Source organism: Tursiops truncatus, chromosome 2 (assembly GCF_011762595.2).
Source record: "Tursiops truncatus isolate mTurTru1 chromosome 2, mTurTru1.mat.Y, whole genome shotgun sequence".
In the NCBI taxonomy this organism is placed as follows: domain Eukaryota; kingdom Metazoa; phylum Chordata; class Mammalia; order Artiodactyla; family Delphinidae; genus Tursiops; species Tursiops truncatus.
This window is the reverse complement of record NC_047035.1, coordinates 126,267,943-126,289,337: the sequence shown is the minus strand read 5'-3', so window position 1 is coordinate 126,289,337 and position 21,395 is coordinate 126,267,943. Positions and strand designations below refer to the sequence as shown.

General features: G+C 35.3%; 1 protein-coding gene across 5 annotated transcripts in view; it reads left to right on the top strand.

Moving 5' to 3' along the window:
* LRRC28 (leucine rich repeat containing 28) overlaps positions 1-21,395 on the top strand; it is a 181,061-nt gene that overhangs the window by 18,275 nt on the left and 141,391 nt on the right. For all 5 annotated transcript variants that reach the window (XR_012330252.1, XR_012330255.1, XR_012330253.1 and 2 more), the window contains exons 3-5: positions 923-963; positions 14,068-14,105; positions 14,768-14,905. Coding sequence is in view for 1 of the 5 variants with exons in the window: in XM_019945867.2 (XP_019801426.1) it covers positions 923-963; positions 14,068-14,105; positions 14,768-14,905 (217 nt within the window). In the remaining 4 variants the exon portion in view is untranslated. The remainder of the gene's footprint in view (positions 1-922; positions 964-14,067; positions 14,106-14,767; positions 14,906-21,395) is intronic.

Sequence of the window (21,395 nt, the reverse complement as noted above, 5' to 3'; positions counted from 1 at the left end):
GTGTATCTGTGTGCATGTGCATGTGTGAGAGATGCAGGCTGACTTTCAGTTACTTACAGGAGGCTTTTCCTTCTACCCAGGGCCTCCAGCAGAGAGAAGTCTGCTTTCAGTCTACGACTGGAATTTTTCTAGGATTCTTTTCATGGAATAGCCAGTCCTTCCAGAGCTATGACTCTGTGTAAGAGACCTAGACCCATCTCCCTTCCTCTCCTCCCAATGGCCAGTTTCCTATCCCTGCCATATCACACTCCTACTCCGAACTTAGAACTTGGGCCAGATGTGACACTCCCTTAGACCACCTGAGCTCCAGCTTACTCTTTTTATCCTGAGTTTGGTTAGGTTTTGATGTCAGCCCCCTGGGATTTTAGTTTCTTCCTCCTGAGGTGCAATTTGGGATTTTGGTTTGGGGGGGGGTAGGTGTTATTTTCTTATGGCTGCTATAACAAATTACACAGGCTATGTGACTTAAAATAACAGAAATTGATTGTCTCACAGTTCTGGAGGGCAGAAGTTCAAAATCAAGGTGTTGGCTGGGTTGGTTTCTTCTCGTGGCTCTGAGGAAGAATCTGTTCCTTTCTCTGAGCTTCTGGAGGTTGCCAGCGGTGTTCCTTGACTTTGCAGCTGCATCACTCCAATCTCTGGCTCCGACGTCACATAGTGTTATTCCCTCTGTCTTTGTCTGTTAAAAACATTTTCATTTCTTCCATGATTGTGGAGTATGAGATCTGGTTTCTGTTCAAATGTATAAATTTAAATTGTAGTATGGTCTATGTAAGTATAAACCCAGACCTGCTGATTTATTATTTTCACCTTTTCTGAAAATTCACCGCCCTTCAAAAGATAGTACTTTGTGTTTAAGCTATTTAGAAATGTTTATACATTTTTCAAAAATAAAATTTAATTCTGAGTTTTTAATTTTCAGCCAGAAAACCTTGCTCAGAAGCTTCCAAACCTTGTGGAACTGTGAGTCTGCTTATTCAAATTTTTTTAAAAGACAAGAATGAACATAATTTTAAGTTATTTGAAATAATGGGAAATACAATTTTAATGTATTAATTTATTATTTTTTGGTATTATGATCATGGTGCTCATGTAGGTAGACCTGTGGTTCTGCTAAACCCAATAGTATTTTAAAGTATTTTACCATTTAAATTTGTGTTTTAAATATCTTACTTCAGGGTAGTGAAGGTGATGAAAGTTACATTTTTTTCTGGGGGCAGCATCTTTGTCACAGAATCCTTCTGGATACTCCATGTAATTGGGAATATTTATTATTATTATTGTTACTACTACTACATGTGATACTGATATAAACAGTCTGATGGTATAAAAGATTTAAAATATAGAGTAAAAGACCCCTTCCTTACATCCTACATTTGTTTTAGTTCTGTTGATGATTTACCTCCATAATACTAAATAATGTTTACACCTTTGTTTTTTAGTACATCAACTTCAAGTATCTGTTCACTAAAGAAGATAAGAAATTTCAATATCTTGTATTTCCCTTTCTTTCTACCCGTCTAATTCCGTTGAAGGAGGAATTTGCATCACCTTTCCTTGTTCCTTTTATTATTTGGTATGATTTTCAGGAGGTAAAGTAGGGAAAGCTAACTTTACACCTTCCTCTATAAGCCGGGAGTCTCTGTCGTTTTCTTTTTTATCCATCCTTTTATTTAAAAAAATTTCAAACCAACAAAAAAGTTGAAAGCATAGTACAATGAGCATCCATACAATTGATTCTTGAACAACATGGGGGTTAGAGGTGCCACTCCCTCATAGTTGAAAATCCAAGTATAACTTTATAGTCGGCTCTCCATATCCACAGTTCCACATCTGTGGACTCACCCAACCTCAGATGGTGTAGAACTGTAGTAGGTACTTGTTGAAAAAAAAAATCAGAGTATAAATGGACTTGTGTAGTTCAGACCCATGTTGTTCAAGGATCAACTGTTCAGTCTTCACCTAAATTTAACCACTTAACATTTTGCCACATTTCCTTTCTCTCTTTGCCTTTCCTACCCTCTCTTTACTCTCGCTCTCTCCCTCCGCCTTCCTTCTCTCCCTCTCTCACACACATTATGATACTTTACCCCTAAATACATTAGTATATATCTCCTAAGAATAAAGACGTTTTTGCACGTAATTGTATTGTTTTTAGGCCTAAGAAAAGTAATATTATTTCAATAATATCATCTAATATATAGTTAGTATTTAAATTATCCCAATTTTCCCCAAAAAATATCTTTTTGAAGTAGATGTCTGGATTTGTCTGATTGTTTCCTCTGGATTAGGTTCAGTTTAAACATCTTTGGTGATGTTCTACCCCATTTGCTTTATCAAGTTTTTGCTTTCATTCTCTTTATACATATTATATGTGTATTTATTTTTTTTCTGAAGCTTTTGAGAAAAAGTTACATACATTGTGGTTCTTTACCCTTAAATACTTCAGTGTGTATTTCCAAGAACAAGGATGACTTAACATTTTTTTAGGTCTACTTTTCTGTCCTTAATAGGTGCTTTATATTTTTCTTCATATAGATTTTGAACATTTCTAATAGTTTGTTCCTAAATATTTATTTTTTTTGCTGTGTAAATGATTTTTCTTATCTGTTATATCTTCTAACTGGCTATTTTTTGTATATAGGAGCACTATGGGTTTTTGCATGTTAACTTTATATCTTGCTCCTTCCTGAAATCTTTTATTGTTTGAGTTAGTTTTATCATTGATTCTCCAGAGTTTTCCAGGTATACTCTCATGTCTGAAAATACAGACAGTGTTATTTCTTCTTTTCCAAATCTTTAATTATCTTCTCTATTCTGATTGCATTGGCTAGTCCCTCTCCAGGGCAGTGTGAAATTGTACTTGAGGTAGTGGACATCCTTGTCATCTTTCTGACCTTAGTGGGAATACCTCCAGGTTTTCCCCACTAAGAAAGATGCTGGCTTTACAGTTAACACAATTCTTTTGTGTTCAGTAAATATCCATCTGTGTTAGTAATCTATTGCTGCTTAACAGATTACCCAAAATGTACTTGCTTAAAATGTAGGTGTGCTTAAAAGAATAAACACTTATTCTCTGATATTTTCTGAAGGTCCAAAATCTGGGCTTGGCTTAGCTGGGTGCCTTTGCTTCAATGTCTCTTTCAAGTCTCTAATCAAGATTGTTGCCCAGGGCTGCTGACTTACCTGAAAGCTCAACTGAAGAAAGATCCTCTTCTGTGTTCACTCATGTGGTTGTTGGCAGGATTCAACCAATTTCTTGCAGTTCGTTGGACTGAGGGCCTCAGTTCCTAGCTGGCTGTTGGGCAGAGAACTCCTTTAGTTCCTTGCCACTTGGCCTCTGTTATGTTGCTCACAACATGGCAGCTGATTTCCATCAGAGTGAGCAAGCAGAAGAGCAAGAAAGGGTATACAAGACAAGAGCCATAGTCTCTTTCTGACCTAATCTTGGAAGTGGCATCCTGTCACTGTTACTATATCTGTCCTTTAGAAGGGAGCCACTAGATCTAATGAACACTCAAGGGGAGGCTATTACACAAGGTCCTGAATGCCAGGTAGCAGAGATCATTGGGGACCATCCTAGGGGCTACTTACCACACTATTAATTCCTATTTTCTCAAGATTTTTTTGTTAGTAATGGGCGTGAAATTTTTTCAAAGGTTTTTTCAGACTTTAAAGCTAAAGGAAAAATTCTTGGGGGTTTCAGGCAAAAAGGTGAAACAATCATGAAGATGAAGAAGATTGCACCATAAGACTCCACACTGAATTATCTATACAATGGCTGTTGAATTCTAACTTGACGGTTTTTATTTCTTTGAGCCCCCCTTTTTTTTTTTTTTTTTTGCAGTACGCAGGCCTCTCACTGTTGTGGCCTCTCCCATTGTGGAGCACAGGCCCCGGACGCGCAGGCTCAGTGCCCATGGCTCACGGGCCCAGCCGCTCCGCGGCATGTGGGATCCTCCCGGACCGGGGCACGAACCTGTGTCCCCTGCATCAGCAGGCGGACTCTCAACCACTGCGCCACCAGGGAAGCCCTCTTTGAGCCCTTTAAAAGTATTTGTCTCCTGAGGTTGCTGTCTTTTCTTGAGATTGCTATCCATTGTTGTTGTTGACATTTTTCTGGGTTTTCATATATTGAGTAATTTTAGATTATATTCTGACAAATGAGGACATATGTTTTGGAGACTGGAATATGTTATATTTCATCAAAGAGTGTTGATGTTTTTATTGGGCTGGCCGGAAAGTTTGTTTGGGTTTTTCCATAACATCTTATGGAAAAACCTGAACGAACTTTCCGGCCAGCCCAATATTTCAGTGATTAATTTACCTGGTTTGACTCAAGCAGTAAACAGCCTCTTGGAAGGCAGCTGAAATCTCAGTCTGGTTCTTTTATCTTTAGTTGTAGTTTCTTCCACATGTAAATGGTTTTGCAGTCAGCCACTGATTTAGGCAAAGTTTATACATAGGATTTGGGGTTTCCCCTCCCTGGCTTTTATTTTTTTTTCTGGTATTCTCCCTTTATTTGTCAGGGGCCATGGTTGCCCTGAACTCTGTCCTCCTTTAGGCTAGCAACACTGCAGTTTTCTGTTGGAATTTTAGCCATTTTTTGTGATAACTGTATCCTTCCTTAGACTAAATGCTTTTTTTTTTTTTAAATGAAACCCAGAATCACCCAGTGCCGTTCTTTCTTATAAGTTTTGACTCTCCTTCAGAATTGGCTTATTTGTTTACTCTTGCAGTGCCTTAGGTTCATTTTGTCTGTGTGTGTTGTTCAGTGTTTTAGTTGCCAGAGGATTGGTCCAGTAGGAGTTTATTCTGCTGTACTGGAATTAGAGCTTGCATTCTTTTATTTTAATCTGTTTCTGCCTCTATAACTCAAGTGGGTTTCTTGAGGTCAACATTAGTTGGTTCTTTGATTTTGACCAGTCTAACAATCTGGCTCATTTAACTGGAGTGTTTAGACTGTTTATGTTTAATATGATTACTGATATGATTGAATTTAAGTTCACCAACTTAACAGTTTGTCTTCTGTTTGTCCCAGTTGTTCTTTGTTATTTTTTCCCTCTTTACTTTTCTTCTTTTAAATTATTTTTGTGTTATTTAGGATTAAATTTTACTATTATTGATTTATTAACTCTACTTCATTTCAATGTTGAAAGGTTTATATTATGTTTCTTTAACCTATTATAATCTACCTTCACATAATATACTACTTCACATTTAATATAAGAACCTTAGATCAATACTTTCAGTTCATCGCTCCTATCCTTTGTGCTACTGTCCTGTGTTTTACATGTGTGTGAGTGTTGTGAGAGAGATAGATCTATGTATGTATAAACCATGTATATATCAGTCAGGGTCCAGTTAGGAGATAGAAACCATACCCCTGTTTAAGCAGGGAGAAGTAATATAAAGAATTGTTAACTAGTAAAATGTTATTAACTACTAAAAGAGGTAAAAGAGGACTCCATGGTATTCATAATTAATTAGTAAGTACAAAAAAGTAGATCTGGACCAAGAGAAAGTAGACAATGAAGGAACTAAAGACTTAGGAGAGCCCCAAACCTAGGCTGAGATTAGACTTCTTCAAATAAGATGTGGCTGCCACAAAACATACAGTGCTCTGGTGGTGAAGAACCTTGCCATCTGGTTAGGCCAGAGCAGATCTGTAATATCAGCTCACTGTTTCAGGACGGTGTTGGTAATGTAGAGCTGATCTATTAGAAACAGTCTGACTGGTAGGAAGGAGGCAATTGCCTGAGAGCATGTCAGAGCTAACGCAGAAGTAGCCACAGGGTGGGAAGACAGTTGCTTGAGGCCAACTGAAGTTCTTTATAGAAATGCATTGTTGGATGGGGAGAGTGTGGCCTGAGGATAATAGCCTGAGATGCCACAAAAGTGACTTCATGGTCACTTTGAGAATGTAGTTTAAGGTTGTCCAAGAGGACTACTGGGCCTTGGCTGTGTGCTGGATAAAAAATTGAAAGGGGACTGGACCCAGAAAGGAAATGCCTTCCTGCTACTCTCATCTTGCAGAGTCACTCCAGTACCCTCTTTTGATAACATTAGGCCTAACATTAGATCAGTTGGCAAAGGAGAAATTTTGACAGGGTCCAGCTCCAATATGGCATAGCAGGTAGATTTGGAGCTGAGAGACAAAATTGATAACTGGCAAAATACACTATTATAATTTTGAATTTAAGTTGTCAATTAAAGAAATTTTAAAATGAGAAAAAAAAGTCTTTAATATTAATTCCTATATTCTCTCAGATTTGGTTTGCCTGAAAAATGTCTTTATTTCTCCTTTTTTAAAAATTAAACTTTTTACTTTGAGATAATGGTAGTCACACGTAATCTTAAGAAATAATATGTAAACATCCTTGGGTACTCTTTGAGGTTCTGCCGGTGTTCATGTCTTGTATAACTACAGTATAAGATCACCACCAGGAAACTGACATTGCTACAATCCACTGATATTATTCAGTTTTCATCATTTTCTACCCTTTTATAATCACATTCTCCCTGTCCCCCAAACCCTGGCAACTACTACTCTGTTCTCCATCTCTATGATTTTGTCATTTTAATTTGTTATGTTATATAAATCATATAGTATATAACCTTTCAGGACTGGCTTTTTTTTTCATTGAGCATAATTTCCTTGAGATCTATTTAAGTTGTTGCATGTACCAATAGTTCCTTTATGTTGTTGGGTTATATTTCACAGTGTGGATGTAATGGAGTTTGTTCATCCACTCACTTATTGAAGGACATATTGGTTGTTTCCAGTTTTTAGCTATTATGAAATTTTAGCTGCTATGAACATTCATGTACGTGTTTTTTTGTGTGTGAATAAGTTTTCATTTCTCTGCAATAAATGCTTAAGAATGTAATTGTTGAGTCACATGGAAATTGCATGTTTCATTTTTTAAATTGAGATATAATTTACGTACCATAAAATTTTAATCATACACTTTCAAAGTGTATGGTTCAGTGGTTTTGGTATATAAACAAGGTTGAGCAACCATTATCACTGTCTAATCCAGAACATTTTCATCACCCCAAAAGAAACCCATCAATAGTCATTCCCCTCCCCCAATTCCTTGTAACTCCCTAATAGGTGTGAACTGGTATCTTGTAGTTTTCATTTGTATTTTTCTAATGACTAATGATGTCTTTTCCTGTGCTTATTGGGCATTTGTATATTTTCCTTGGGGAAATCTATTCAAATCTGCTGTCCATTTAAAAATTATTATCTAAGAGTGTTTTATGTATTTGGAATACCAGACCCTTATCACATATATCAGCAGTCCCCAACCTTTTTGGCACCAAGGACTGGTTTTGGGGAAGACAATTTTTCCACGGACGGGGTGGGGGCAGGTGGTTCAGGTGGTAATGCAAGCGATGGGGAGCAGTGGGGAGTGGCAGATGAAGCTTCTCTTGCTCGCCTGTCGCTTACCTCCTGCTGTGCGGCCTGGTTCCTAATAGGGCACGGACAAGTACCAGTCTGCGACCTGGGGGTTGGGGACCCCTGATATATATGATTTGCAAATATTTTCTCCCATTCTGTGGTTTATCTTTCACTTTCTTGATAAATTTTTATTTGGTTGCTTGTGTTTTGTTGTCATGTCTGAGAAACTTTCTAATCCAATGTCATGAAGATTTATTCCTCTTTTCTTATTTGAGTTGTATAATTTTAGCTCTTACATTTAGGTCTTTGATCCATTTTGAATTAATTTTTGCATATGATATGATGTAGAAGTCTATGTTCTGTTTTTGCATGGGATAACCAGTTATCTCACCACCATTTATTGAGAAGGCTACTCTTTTCCCCATTGAATTGTCTTGGCATGTTTGTTAAAAATCAGTTGACCATAGACACATGGGCATGTTTCTGGATTTTCACTTCTGTTCCATTGATCTGTATGTTTTATCTTTTTGCCAGTACCATGCAGACTTGATTACTCTAGCTTTGTAGTGAGTTTTGAAATTGAGAAGTATGGATCCTCCAACATTATCCTTATTTTTCAAAATTGTTTTAGCTATTCTAAATCCCTTGCATTTCCATGTGAATTTTAAGATCCACTTGTCAATTCATGAAAAAAAAAAAAAAAAACGCCAAATGTGATTGTTGATAACGACTACACTGAATCTTTAGATCAGTTTGTGGATTATTGCCATCTTAACAGTATTATGTCTTCTAATTTTTGAATGTGGGATATCTTTCTATTTATTTAGGTCTTCAGTTTCCTTCAACAGTTTTAAAATTTGAACATTGAACACTTTTCAGCGTAAAAATGCTGAATTTCTTCTCTTAGATTTTTTCTTTTTGATGCTATTGTACATAGAACTATATTCTTCTTTTTTTTTTTTCCCCCACGGGCCTCTCACTGTTGTGGCCTCTCCCGTTGCAGAGCACAGGCTCCAGACGCGCAGACTCAGCGGCCATGGCTCACGGGCCCAGCTGCTCCGCGGCATGTGGGATCTTCCCAGACTGGGGCACGAACCTGTGTCCCCTGCATTGGCAGGTGGACTCTCAACCACTGCGCCACCAGGGAAGCCCAAAAACTATATTCTTAATTTCACTTTAGAATTGTTCAGTACCTAGTATATAAAAATACAGTTGATTTTTGTATATTGATATTATATCCTCCAACCTTGCCAACTTCATTCATTAGCTCTTTTTTGTTGTTGAATTCCTTGGGGTTTTCTATATATAAGATCAAGTCATCTACCAGTAAAGAGTTGTATTTCTTCTTTTCTGATGTGTATGCCTTTTATTTCTTTTTCTTGCTTAGTTGCCCTGGCTAGAACATAGAATGTTGAATAGAAGTGATGAGACAAGACATCTTTGTGTTGTTCTTGTGCTCAGTTACCTTAGTGGTCAGCTAATGATCAAGCAGAGATTTCCTTACCTACCTGAATCTGCTAAGTCTCCCAGTCCTTGCTGAGGGTCTCTGTATATGTATTGTGGCAAGCTTTCCCCTCTCATCTAGGCACTTGACAACTTTGCCTTAGACTTCACTTCTTATGTAGAACTTCAAGTCCAGCAGAGGTGAGAGCTTAGGGTCTTCTCGGGTCTTTCCTGAGCATATGTGCAGCTCCGGGCATGCATGTGACCTAGATTTCTAGAAATATGTCAGAGTTTTTCAAAGTTCTCTGGAAGGAACTCCCCAACGTTTTCATTTAAGGTTTTTGGTTGTCTATTGTTTGCTCCAGCTGTTATCTAGTGCCTCAGGCACCAGCGAAGTTAAACAATTGCCTGTAATTTATCTCAATTGGAGAAAGGGTTTTTGTACCGGGCAAGCTTCTAGTCAGATCAAGTTAAAAACAGCCTTGCAAGTGGGGTCTTTCAGAGATCCATGAGACAGTCAAATGACAGTTCTCTGGAAACGAACTCCAACTTGGTTCTGCCCCTTTAGGTACTAGCCAGGCTACTGCAATTGAAGTGAAAAGCAAAGTGATTTTCCAGGCTTCTGCAGAGGTGGAGAGTAGGGTATAGGACTGGGGCAAGTAAAAATACCCCAAAATTCACAGCTTAGTCTTCTTACTGAGATTTTTGCCATTTTTCTTACATAAACCCTCCCTGTATTACTGCAAGTCTTTGGTTAATTTCCAGAGTTCTGTACATGTAGCTTCTGATAATTATTGCCAGTATTATTGTTGATTTTACAAATAAAGAGAATTTTTGGAGGTCTTTATTCTGCCACTTTTGATCTGAATTTGTAGTTTCATTAAAAACTGCCAAATAATTTCCCAGGTTGGCTGTACCATTTTACATTCTCCCCCGGCAATGTGTGATTGTTTCAGTTTCTCCACATCTCACCTGCATTATTTTCTTGTCATTACTTTAAATTTTTGTCATTCAGATAGATGTGTGGTTTTATCTAATTATGATTTTAATTTGTATTTCTCTAATGGCTTATAACGTTAATTTAACATCTTTTCAAGTACTTGTGATCTTTATCTTTTCTTCAGTGAAATGTCTGTTCATGTCTATTGCTCATTTTCTATTTGGATATTTTTCTTTAGTTGTAAGAGTTTTAAGAGTTCTTTACATATTCTAGAAAACAGTCCTTGGTTGTATAGGTTGTTTACAAATATTTTCTCCCTTTGTATAACTTCTATTTTCATGTTCTTTTGTAGAGCAGAAGTTTTACATTTTGATGAGGTCCACTTTGTCAATTTTTGCTTTTATGTATCATGTTTTTAGTGTCAAATTTAAGAACTTTGTCTAGTCCTAGACCCTGAAGATTTTCTCCTGCTTTTTTTCTCTAAAAGTTTATAGTTTTTTGCTTTACATTCATCTTCATAGTTCTGAAATGTGTATGTTTTGCCTTCTGGAATTAGAGTTCTTGGTTGTCAGTTACTTTTTTTCTTTCAACATTTTCACGGTGTTTATTGTCTTCTGGCTTGCATACTTTCTGAAGAGACATCTGCTGACATTCCTATATTTCTTCCTCAGTATGTAATGTGTCTTTTTTCCTTGGGCTGCTTTGAAGAATGTCTGATTCTTCTATTGGTTTTCAGGGATTTGATTTTGATGTACTTTGTTGTGGTTTTCTTTTTCTTTATCCTTGACATTCATTGAGCTTCTTGGGTTTGTGTCTTTATAGTTTGCATCAGATTTGGATTTTTAAAATATATTTCTTTAGATATTTATTTCTATACCCTTATCTCTGGTCCCTGCTTCTGGGACTCTTACATGTTTGTTAGTTTAATATGGTCCCATAATCACTGACACACTGTTCAGTTCTATTCTTTTCAGTCTTTTTTTTTTTTTAATGTACTTCAGTTAGGACATATTATATTTCCCTGTCTTCAGGGTTGGTAGTATTTTCTTCTTCAGTATCTAGTAAGTTGTTAATCCAACCTAGTGAGATTTTCACTTAGTTTGTTGTATATTTGATCTCTAGAAGCTCTATTTGGTTCTTCTTTATATGTTAACATTTCTCTCACAATGTTTATATTTTTCTTTGAATACCCGAATATAGTTGTTATAGTTGTTTTGTTTTAAAGTTCTTATTTGCTAATTCCATCATTTGTGTCATACTGGTTCCGTTTGTATTAACTGTTTTTTATCCTAGTTATTGGTCACATTTTCCTAATTCTTAGCACTTTTTGATTAGATGCTGGGCCTTATGAATACTTTATTGTGTCTACACTTTGTTGTCTTCCTTTTTGTGGTGCTTTGTTCTGGCCTGCAGTTATTTGCAATTTAATTTGATCTTTTCATGGCCTGTCTTTATGCTTGTTAGGACAGGTCTAGAGTAACTTCTACTAAAGGGATAGTTTAGCCCTATTACCCACACAGGACCTTTCTAGAATCTCGTTTAAATGAACCAAGTGATCAACAAGGATTTGGTACACTTGCTGCTCAGAACTTGAATGCTTTCTAGCCCTGTATGAGCTCTGTGGACTGTTCAGCTGATAGGTTTTCAGTTACTTTTTGACTGGAGTGCATTATAGAATTCAGCTAAGAGTCAAAGGATCCCTTGAAGTTTTTTTTTTCAGTAGTGCCCTCTCCTCCAGAACTGTACCCACAACTTCCAGCTGCCTCAGGTTCCCTGAACTCTGATATGTTTCTTCATAACTCAGTGAGACTTCATTCTTTGTTTGGGATCCCATTTTTGTACCACAGTGCACTATTTGCCTCCCGGCATAAATCTGTGGACACTGTGTGGCTCACCTCACTTGTTTCTTCTCTCTCAGGGAACATAGTACTAGTTGCCTCTTGTCAGTATTAGAAAATAATTGTTTCATATATTCCATTTGGTTTTCTTGTTGCTTATAGCAATTAGGTAAATCTGGTCCTTATTATTTCGTCATGGCTGGAAGTATAAGTCCTGTTCCTTTAATAAAAAATTTTTTTTTTTTTTATTTTGGAGCAGTTTTTATTTACAGAAAAGTTGTAAAGATAGTAAGTACAGAGTTCCAGTATGCCCAGGTTTCTCCTGTTGTTAACATCTTACAATTTCATTGAACATTTGTCAAGACTAAGAAACTGACATTGCCATATTACTATTAAGTAAATATCTATATTTAATTTTATTAAAAAACTGCCAAACCATTTTCCAAAGTGGCTGTACAGTCATGCATTCCCACCAGCAGTGAATGGGAGTTCCTGCATTATTTGAGTAGAAAAATAACATGATGAAAACCAGTTACGTCAAAACACCAACATTTTAACTACTTTGAAATTACAAAAATTAAGTAGACAGAAGTGACTTAAAATTGCTAAGCCTTTGATTACAAATGACTTATGATAACAATAATAATTATAACAGTGGCATTCGTGGAACTCTGTTCTAAGGGCTTTACATTTATTAATTCATTTAATCCTCACAGCATCCCTATGTTGTTGGTGCTGTTATCCTCTACTTCTGTAGATTAAGAAAGTGAAAAGGTCAGTAATTTTCCCCTGGTCACATAGATATTAAGGTACAGGCAGTCTGGCTCCAGAACCTACTCTGATCCACTTTACCAGTGATGATTCTTCATCAGCTGCACATCAGAGCAACTTGAGTTGAGATGGCCTTGGACATCTATAGTTTGAAGACCACTGGTGATTCTAATGTGTAGTCGGGATTGAGAACATTCTAAACTACCATTTACTGCTTTTCATTATAATGTAGATAAATTTATTATGTTAAAATATACTTTTTGATTTTAATGATAATAGTACTTTAGTTCATATTTTGACTTGGACATTTTAAGGTCCTTTTTTGTAGGTAGCATTGGAGTTGAGGCAAAAATTTTGTGGATTACTGAAAAATCAGTTATCTATTTTGGTGTCTAGGCGCTCTGCCTTTTGTGTAATACATGCAAATGTGTGTGTATACTTATATATATATATAGTCTTTCGGCATAAAGAATTTTTAGAGTAATCTGTTAAAGTAGTTAGATATTTCTTCCTAAAAGTAATGTTTAAAGAATATTGATTTTAAAATATGGAAACATTCTAAAAAAAGTAAAATATGGAATCATTCTGTATACACAAAGCAAGGAATAAAATGAATCATAGAATGGTGTAATTGTTTAAATTATGTTAGGCCCAGCAAGTTAATACCTACACAGAATTGATTTAATCCAGCATATAAAAATCTTCTTAAATTTATTAATTTTGTATCTTTCTTATTCTGTGTCATTGACATTTTAACATTTGATATCAGGCTAAAATATATAGAAGAAATATTTTAAATTCTATGTAAGATATACTATATGAAGAGTGATTATGAGGTATAATAAATAAGACAACAGGTTTGAAAATACTTTATCAAAATCTAGTTCTCTGGCCTCAAAATCAATGATCTAATTTTATTTTTTAAATTATTATTATGTGATTTTCATTGGTCACTGTTGTTTTGCTCTGAATAGTTGGCTGCCGACTATTGCATGAAGTCTCCACCAGAGAGTGCTAAAGATACTTCAGTGGGGAATGTTATTTACTTAGACTTGCCTGGACTTGTCAGCCGGGTAGACTTTTTTTTTTCTGAGAAAAGAATTTGATTTCTTATTTACAAAATTCCTCTTGCTGTGAAATATATTATGTACCTTGACAGTTGAATATTTCTACAGATATCATAAATGATGAGTATTTAATTGCTTCATTTTTGGTTCTCCATACTGGCTTGAAATATCTTTGATTATTTTGTGAAGTTATCCTTTAAAAACTAAAAGTTGCATTTTCCTTTACACAATAGGTGTTGACTTTTCTCTACACAATAGATGTTTTTCTGAAAACCTGAATAATTTAAAATGAACTAGAGAAACTAGTAATTTGTTTTATGAGGTTGAAAAAAATACTTTATTGTGTATGTTTTAATTTTAAAATAGCAACTAAATTAGCAAATAGTTTTAATATTTGCAATTCTAGCATACAATATTATTCTCAAAGTATTATTAATTATCCGTGATGACCATATAGTTTGTGTTACACATTTAGAGTAGGGTATGAAAGAAAATCTGGTCCCTTTATATTTGATAAATCTCTAAGTGAGCATTTTACAGAGTGATTATCTAGCAGAAGTACTGAATGATAACAGCTGTTTTTCCCTTCTTTTCCTCTAGGTATCTTCACTCAAATAACATAGTTGTGGTTCCGGAAGGTATGTGCACTTCAAGTTTTTAGTTAGGAGGTGCTATAGTTTAAATAGTAGAACAGATAGTATAGTGCTATTATAGTTTATAATAATAGAACAGATTGTCTCTTTAAACCAATTTTGGTTGGAAAATTAGGGAATTTTAATTATAGAGCATCTTTATTAGTTTCAAAGCTTTTTTTCCTCTAATTAGTAATCCAGTTAACTGTTACGATTAAATTAAATTTAAGAAGTCTGAAATGGTTATAATGGTTAGGTAAAAATTTATTATCAGATAAACTGTCATTGGGTAAATAATAAAATGATAACTTTTAAGTTTAATAAATCCAGTTAAGCATTTTGGTTAGATAAAAAAGACTTTATATATTTCATGAATTATTTATTCAAGTAATTTTTACATTGTTTTAACATTTTTATTTGTGCTATTTTTAAACTTACTTTATATCAAGGTAGAAGTGTTATCACTTCATAAAATTTAGTTTGATACTATACTCTAATAAAAATTTTTAAAAAGTTTAGTTTGATATATGTTTTTACTATTATGTCAGCCCTGGAGACAGGGATATTAAGCATTAAAATATTTAAATTTGGAGTACTTGCATTAAAGTTTGGTGTTAAAACACTTGGGTCAAATTAATCATGCTTTTACCCTTCTTTTCTCTTCGAAGCCATTGGGTCCCTTGTAAAACTACAGTGTTTGGATCTTAGTGACAATGCCTTAGAAATTGTTTGCCCAGAAATTGGTCATCTGAGAGCTTTACGTCATCTTCGATTAGCTAATAACCAACTGCAATTCCTACCTCCAGGTAATCATAGTCTGTAGCACACGAGCTTTTTGTATATTACAAGTCTATTTTTATTAATATTTCTTACTTTGTGTCTAGGCAGTGGGCTTTAGATGTATTTGTAAGTATTTGATTGTCTACTTGTTTGAAGATGACATTAAGGAATGTGGATGAAATATGACTCAGAGTCTTTTCCTTGATGCAAGTATGAGAAGGTGGCATTTATGTTTTTCAGCTACAATTACTACAGTTGTGCATTGGAATCAATGCTCCTTCAAATCACTGTCCTGGTGAAATATTTGTACCAAAAGCTACTTCAGTTCTGAATTTCACATAGGAGAATTTATATGAACTTTGCATTTTAGTGTCCCAAAAGCAGATACATACAGTGTTTTCTCTCATTCTCTAGTGAGATAAATGATGTACATTAACTTGGATTTAATGTGAAATCATACTAGAATTTAGTAGCAGAATTTAAGTTTGAGTCCTAGAATTGTCAGTTCTGCCTTCTGATCATCCTATTAGATTATGATGTACCTATTGATAGTACCAAAATCCTGCATTCTCCTGAGCTACCATTAAACCCTTTGCCTTTCTTACAAGGTGTATTCAGAGACCTTCCTTTGTGAACCCACACATTTGCAGATTCCTCTGTCCTGTGTCATTTCGCATATTTTTTAAAAAGTGAAGTATGATTTAAAAAAAATCTTGTGCTTCAGGTATTACATAAGAGTTACTCTGCATTCAAAAATGAGCAAAAAAAATACAGACGTCACTCACATTGGCTGGGATTATTTCTTCCTAGTAACTCAGGAATACCAGCTAGTCTTTTAGTGTATCCGAGTGAAACGTGTGACTCAACCAAAATTACAAATTACTACCTGTCACAGAACTTCAGGGACATGTGAAACTGTTAAAAACTATTCATGTTAAATCCATGAATGAATTTATAATTTAAAAAATACTTTCTCCAAAGTTTTTCAAGTACAGAAATTTCTAAATGAAACACAGTAGCTGATTAATTTTTAGACTTTATGTGCTGACTTTCATATATAGGTTCAATATTGTACACAAAAATGATAATTAGTATAGCAGTTGACTCTGCTTAAAAAAATATTTTTTAACCTCATATAATGAGAGTCTTCCTTTTTCCAACTCTACTTAATACAAAAATTTTCAGTATGGTGTGGGAATATAATCTTTAAATTTTATTGTATGTAATCAGACTCAGTGGTGTTTCATCATTCTAGCTTTCATCAAGTTTATGTATTCACATACTCAGGAAATTAGATTCTCTTTCAGAGATTGTCTAGAAAATATATCAGCAAAGATAACACTTTAGATTTTCAGGGTATTTTCATATATGAAACTTACACAAGATACATTATAGAGTCAAAACGCATGGATATAATACTGAATATTTTAGATTTTCGTAGTATTTTCATATATGAAGTTTATACAAGATATGTTGTAGAATCAAAATACATAGGTATAGTACTGTATTCATAAGCCCCTTTTTCGATACATTTAAAGAACGTCTGAGTAACACAACTCTCTGTTAAAACATTATTCTTTGTTTTCTGTTTTCCTGTCTTTTCCTGTAATGTAAGAACATTTTGTGGTAAAATGTGGCCATTTCCTTCCATTATATACTCTCAGAGGTTAAGGATATATTACTAATGTCATTGACTGCTTCCTAGTAACTAGTGGAGGGTATAGGTTTCCTGACTACTTTAATATGATTTTAAATTTATATTTCACCTGTTTCATAATAGATTTGAGGCATTTACTTCTGATTTTATTTCCCTAGCTTATTTCTTTTGTTTGTGTTTGGTTTTGCTTGTTTTGAGTAAAATTGCATACAGTAATAGCTGTGTATTTTGAGTAGAAACTTTTGATTAAACTATGTATAGACTTTTTTTTTCTAGGCCATCATAAGTAGCAATGCACTAGATCTTACTAATTTTTTGAATAACTTTATGTATCTCTTTATGAGGTAATTTCAAGTGTTATGATTTGAATGGGAGAGGGGCTAGGTACACATCCCCCAAGTGTTTGACCGTCTTTGGGGACATACTATGGAAAGGTTATTTTAACTGCAGTAAAAAATGTGAGGGACTGCCATATAGTGTCCATTTGATGACAGTAGACTCCAGTTGATGTCTGATCGTTAGCCTCTTCTACCTAGTCCATGTTATTAGTATAGACTTCTTACGTGTTATATTCCTGTGAAAGACTTAATATTTTATTATGTGTATTTTTTTGTGGTTGAAAAACCGTTGAATGTAATTTCACATTCAGTATTTAAAATTTGAAAATTTAAGAGCAGTATTTGAAAAATTTTTAAGCATTTAAAATATCTAAATGGATAATAGAGAGTTTTAAAATTAGGATCTAAGAATGGATTACAGAGGCTTCATGAATGCCCTCAAATTGTATGGACAGTTTGGTGTTTGTGAGTGTGTACATATTGCTGTGAAGAAGATCCAATGTTTTTATCAGTTTCTCAAACAGATCCATGACTCATATAGTTGATTCTCTTGGGTTGTTTGCCAATACCCATTCTTTGGGAATGTCCCTTTCCCCCATTCTATTGGATTGCAGAGTACTGCCGTTTTTCTACCTTGTGACATTGCTTTCTCTCCACAGTTGATTGGTCCTGGTGTAGGTACCTGGCCCAAGCAGGACCATTTCTCTCCCTGGGCATTTTGAAAAGGACAATGTGGGAGAAGGAAAGAGAACAAGAGAGAACAGCGGAGGCTGAGAAAGAAAATCAGGCTCTATTTCTCTCTGGGCCTCTATACAGTACTGTATAATCTTGTGAGGTCTGGGAGTAGCCATGTGGACTGGGAAACAAGGAGAGAAAGATGAAGTAAATAACTAGAAAAAAGATGGAGGCAGAGACTTCCTAAGTTTTCTTTAATTTCCCAATCACTGATTCTGTTCTTAAGGCCCATAGACTTTGCGCTTAAGCTAACTCTAGTTGGCTTCTGTGAATTGTCAACAAAAGAGCTCCATGTAACATAGCTGCCCAAAGGCTTAAAACAGCCTGTCTTGGGGTATAGGATTAATTGTATATTGAACTCTCCTATTTACTTAACTGTTATGCTTTGAAATTGCAAAAGCTCTTATTAGTAGTAGGAAGTCCAGGGTTAGCAACAGCACGATCAGTAGTATGCCTGTGAAGTGGTTCATTCTGTCATCTGTTTTTTCCTTTTTGTAGTACGCTTTGTACCCTTTCTATTATATATATATATATATATATATATATATATATATATATATATATATATTTTAACCTGAACTCAAGTAATTTTGGAGGAAGTACAGAGAACATTGGCGTGGGGTGATGATGGGTATAGAAATGTGAAGACAGGCTATAAAGAGTATGTTGTTAAGTCAGTGTAGGGAAAGTGTACTGCCCTCTTTGGCCCCATAGCTGGGCCTGAGAAACTGACGTTAAGACAGATTAACAGGAGAAAAGTATACAGATTTTATTTAGTAATTTTTACATGTACACAGGAGCCTTCATAAGAAAAATGAAGACCCAAAGAAGTGTAGTTAGAACCAAACACATATATACTAGGTTGGACAATGAGTAATAAATTGTGAAAATGGACAAGACAAAGGAGTTTGTGCAAGGGCAGTTATTTGTAGAAAAGTGACTAGGAAGATAAGGTTTGGCTTAACAAGGTTTGTTTGTCGTTTAGCCTCACCTCCCTGTCTCTGGTCATAAGAATGTCTTCCTTCCTCCTGGTATGGGGGTTACACCTTTTGCATGGGAATTTTATCTCCTTTCAGGAAGAAGAAGGAAGCTTAGAGTGCCCTTCTTGCATCTGCTGATTTTCAGTGCCTTTAACTTAAAATCATCAGTACACCAGGATGGCATATTTTGGGGTGGCATACTCTGAACTCCTACACCAGCCACCACAGTGGGCAACTAGAGCTTAATTCTGTGTGAAATATATCTCTCAGAATCATCACACTAAAGTGCTGAAAGAGCTACAGTACTTCAACATCAACTTCCAAAAATTATGGTTGAGAGCTGATTGGGTGGGAGGGTGGGTGTTAATTCTCTGTTACTTCTGGCATGCTGCACATGTACACACATGGACAGAGCAGCAGCCTTCTGCAGTTTCAGAAAAGTCCTCAGCCACAGTGATATGGATACTGGTAGTGGAGCTATGGCCAGAAAACACTGAAGTGGTCCACCTAGGTAATATGTGTGGAGCTCTGACAGGCTCTCACAGACATCATGAACCATGGATGGAGAGAGGTGCTTGGTACATCTGCTTTCAAAATCTTCCAGACTTGGTCCATAGACCCCAACCTGAAAGATAAGACTAATTTAATAGTTTGGGTTTAACTTGGTTCCAAATTACCTCCCCCCCAAAAAAAATCTTCTGGCTAATGCTATTGAAATCATAATCTGTGGTGTAAGAACTTTGGAACCTGAAGTACTATTTTTCTGAGCAGATCCAGTCCCTCCTCCCTTTTTTTCAATAACTTTGTATATTATTTGGCAATGAGTATTGTGGGTTTATATTTTAAATACCATATGGAAAAGGTTAAATGAATATTTTGGCTTTTTTTTTACTGTGATACTTAAAAATTTTTAATTTTTGTTTATTTTTCACAAGTAAAAATTGTACATATTTAAAAGTATACAGTGTGATGTTTTGACATATATATATATTGTGAAATGATTACTACAATTGAACTAATTAATGTATTTGTTAACCTCCCAAAGTTACCTTTTGTGTGAGTGTGTGGTGAGAACAATTAAGATCTACTCTCTTAGCAAACTTCAAATAACAACACACTATTATTCAGTTGCCTTTTAAAAAAACTTTTTATTGTGGTAAATTTTAAGCACAATCAAAAGTAGACAGAATAGAATAGTAAGCCCCCATATACCCAATACCTAACTTTAACAATTACCATGGCTTTCTCCTCTCTTGTATTATTTTTCTTTTAACTTTTGTTCTTCATATTTTTGTCCTCTCAAGGTTTTTCTTTGTTTTAATTGGGGTAAAATTTACATACAGTGAAATGCTCAAGTGTACAATTCTTGAGTTTTGATAAATGTATATACCCATGTAACCAACATCTTATTTGAGATACAGAACATTTCCATTAACCCAGAATGTTCTCTTACGCCATTTCCAGTCAATCAGTTTGCTATAGGCAAACCCTATTCTGATTTCTCTTACCATAGATTAATTTTGTCTGTTGTTGAAAATAATATAAATGGGAACATATAGTATGTTCTCTGTTTGACTTCTTTCACTCAAAATAATGGTTTCAAGATGCATCCATGCTGTTGCATGTGTCAGTAGTTCATCCTGTTTTATTGCAGAGTAGAATTCCATTGTATAAACATACAATTTATAATTTACTTTCCTCTTAATGGACATGTCAGTTTTTTCTAGCTTTGGGCTATTATCAGTAAAACTAATATAAACATTCTTGTATAAGACTTTTCATGGATATATGTTTTTATTTCTCTTGGGTAAATACCTATTAGTAGAAATGTGATTCATAATATAGGTATATGCTTAAGTTTATAAGAAATTGCCCAGCAGTTTTTAAAATAGTTATACCATTTTACACTTCTCACAGAAATATATGAGAGTTCTAGTTACTCTGCATGTTTGCTAGTATTTAGTGTTGTCTGTTTTTGGCTTTGTTTATTTTAGCTGTAGTAATAGATGTGAAGTTACATTACATTGTTTTAATTTGTATTTAATTGAATGTGTCTTTCCCTCTTGACTAATGGTATTGAGCACCTTCTAATGTATTCGTGGACTATTCCAAATCTTCTTTTTGAATTGTAGGCGGTATCTCCCTACTTTACAGACCAGTGGCCAGATTTAGGTTGCTGAAGAATTCTCTTTGCTCTCTAGTTCTGCCCCTTGCTTTCTGTGCCTTGAGAGCTCTTTTAGCCCTGCTGCCCCATCGTTGGCCTGTGTATGGCTGCCCTGTACTCTGAAGGTGGGTCTTGCCTCTGCAAAGTTTCTCTTGGCTTTCCTGTTATCTTTCATTCCTCAAGTCTTCCTTAGCTCAAAGCCTAGAGGACTTTAGAGAGATGATCTCAGCTCTCTTCTCTTGCCCCCATTTTTGGTGAAACTAGTGGAAAAGAGTTTGTGTGAAGGGGGGCCAGGTAGTTCATACAGCGTCTCTCTGTGTCTGGGGCTGCTCTGGATTCTATGCTGGTATGCCAGTCCCCACATAGCCCTTCAAAGTTAGACTGGTTTCTTTTTAGTGCTTGTCTGTGGCAGATTCTTTGTCCTCCCATTACAGTCAAGGGTGATAGCAACTGGAAATCTCTTCTGTTTTAAAATGGGCTTATCACTTTTTGGAGTTGATTTTGGTTTCTGGGTGTCCTCAGTCTCTGAAAAATTTTAAAAACTATAATTATGTAGCTTATCCAACTTCTTTTCATGGTTAGGGTGTAAGTGACAACTCTTTTGACTTTTTATTTTCTTACTGGCATTAAGTTCTCCTCCCT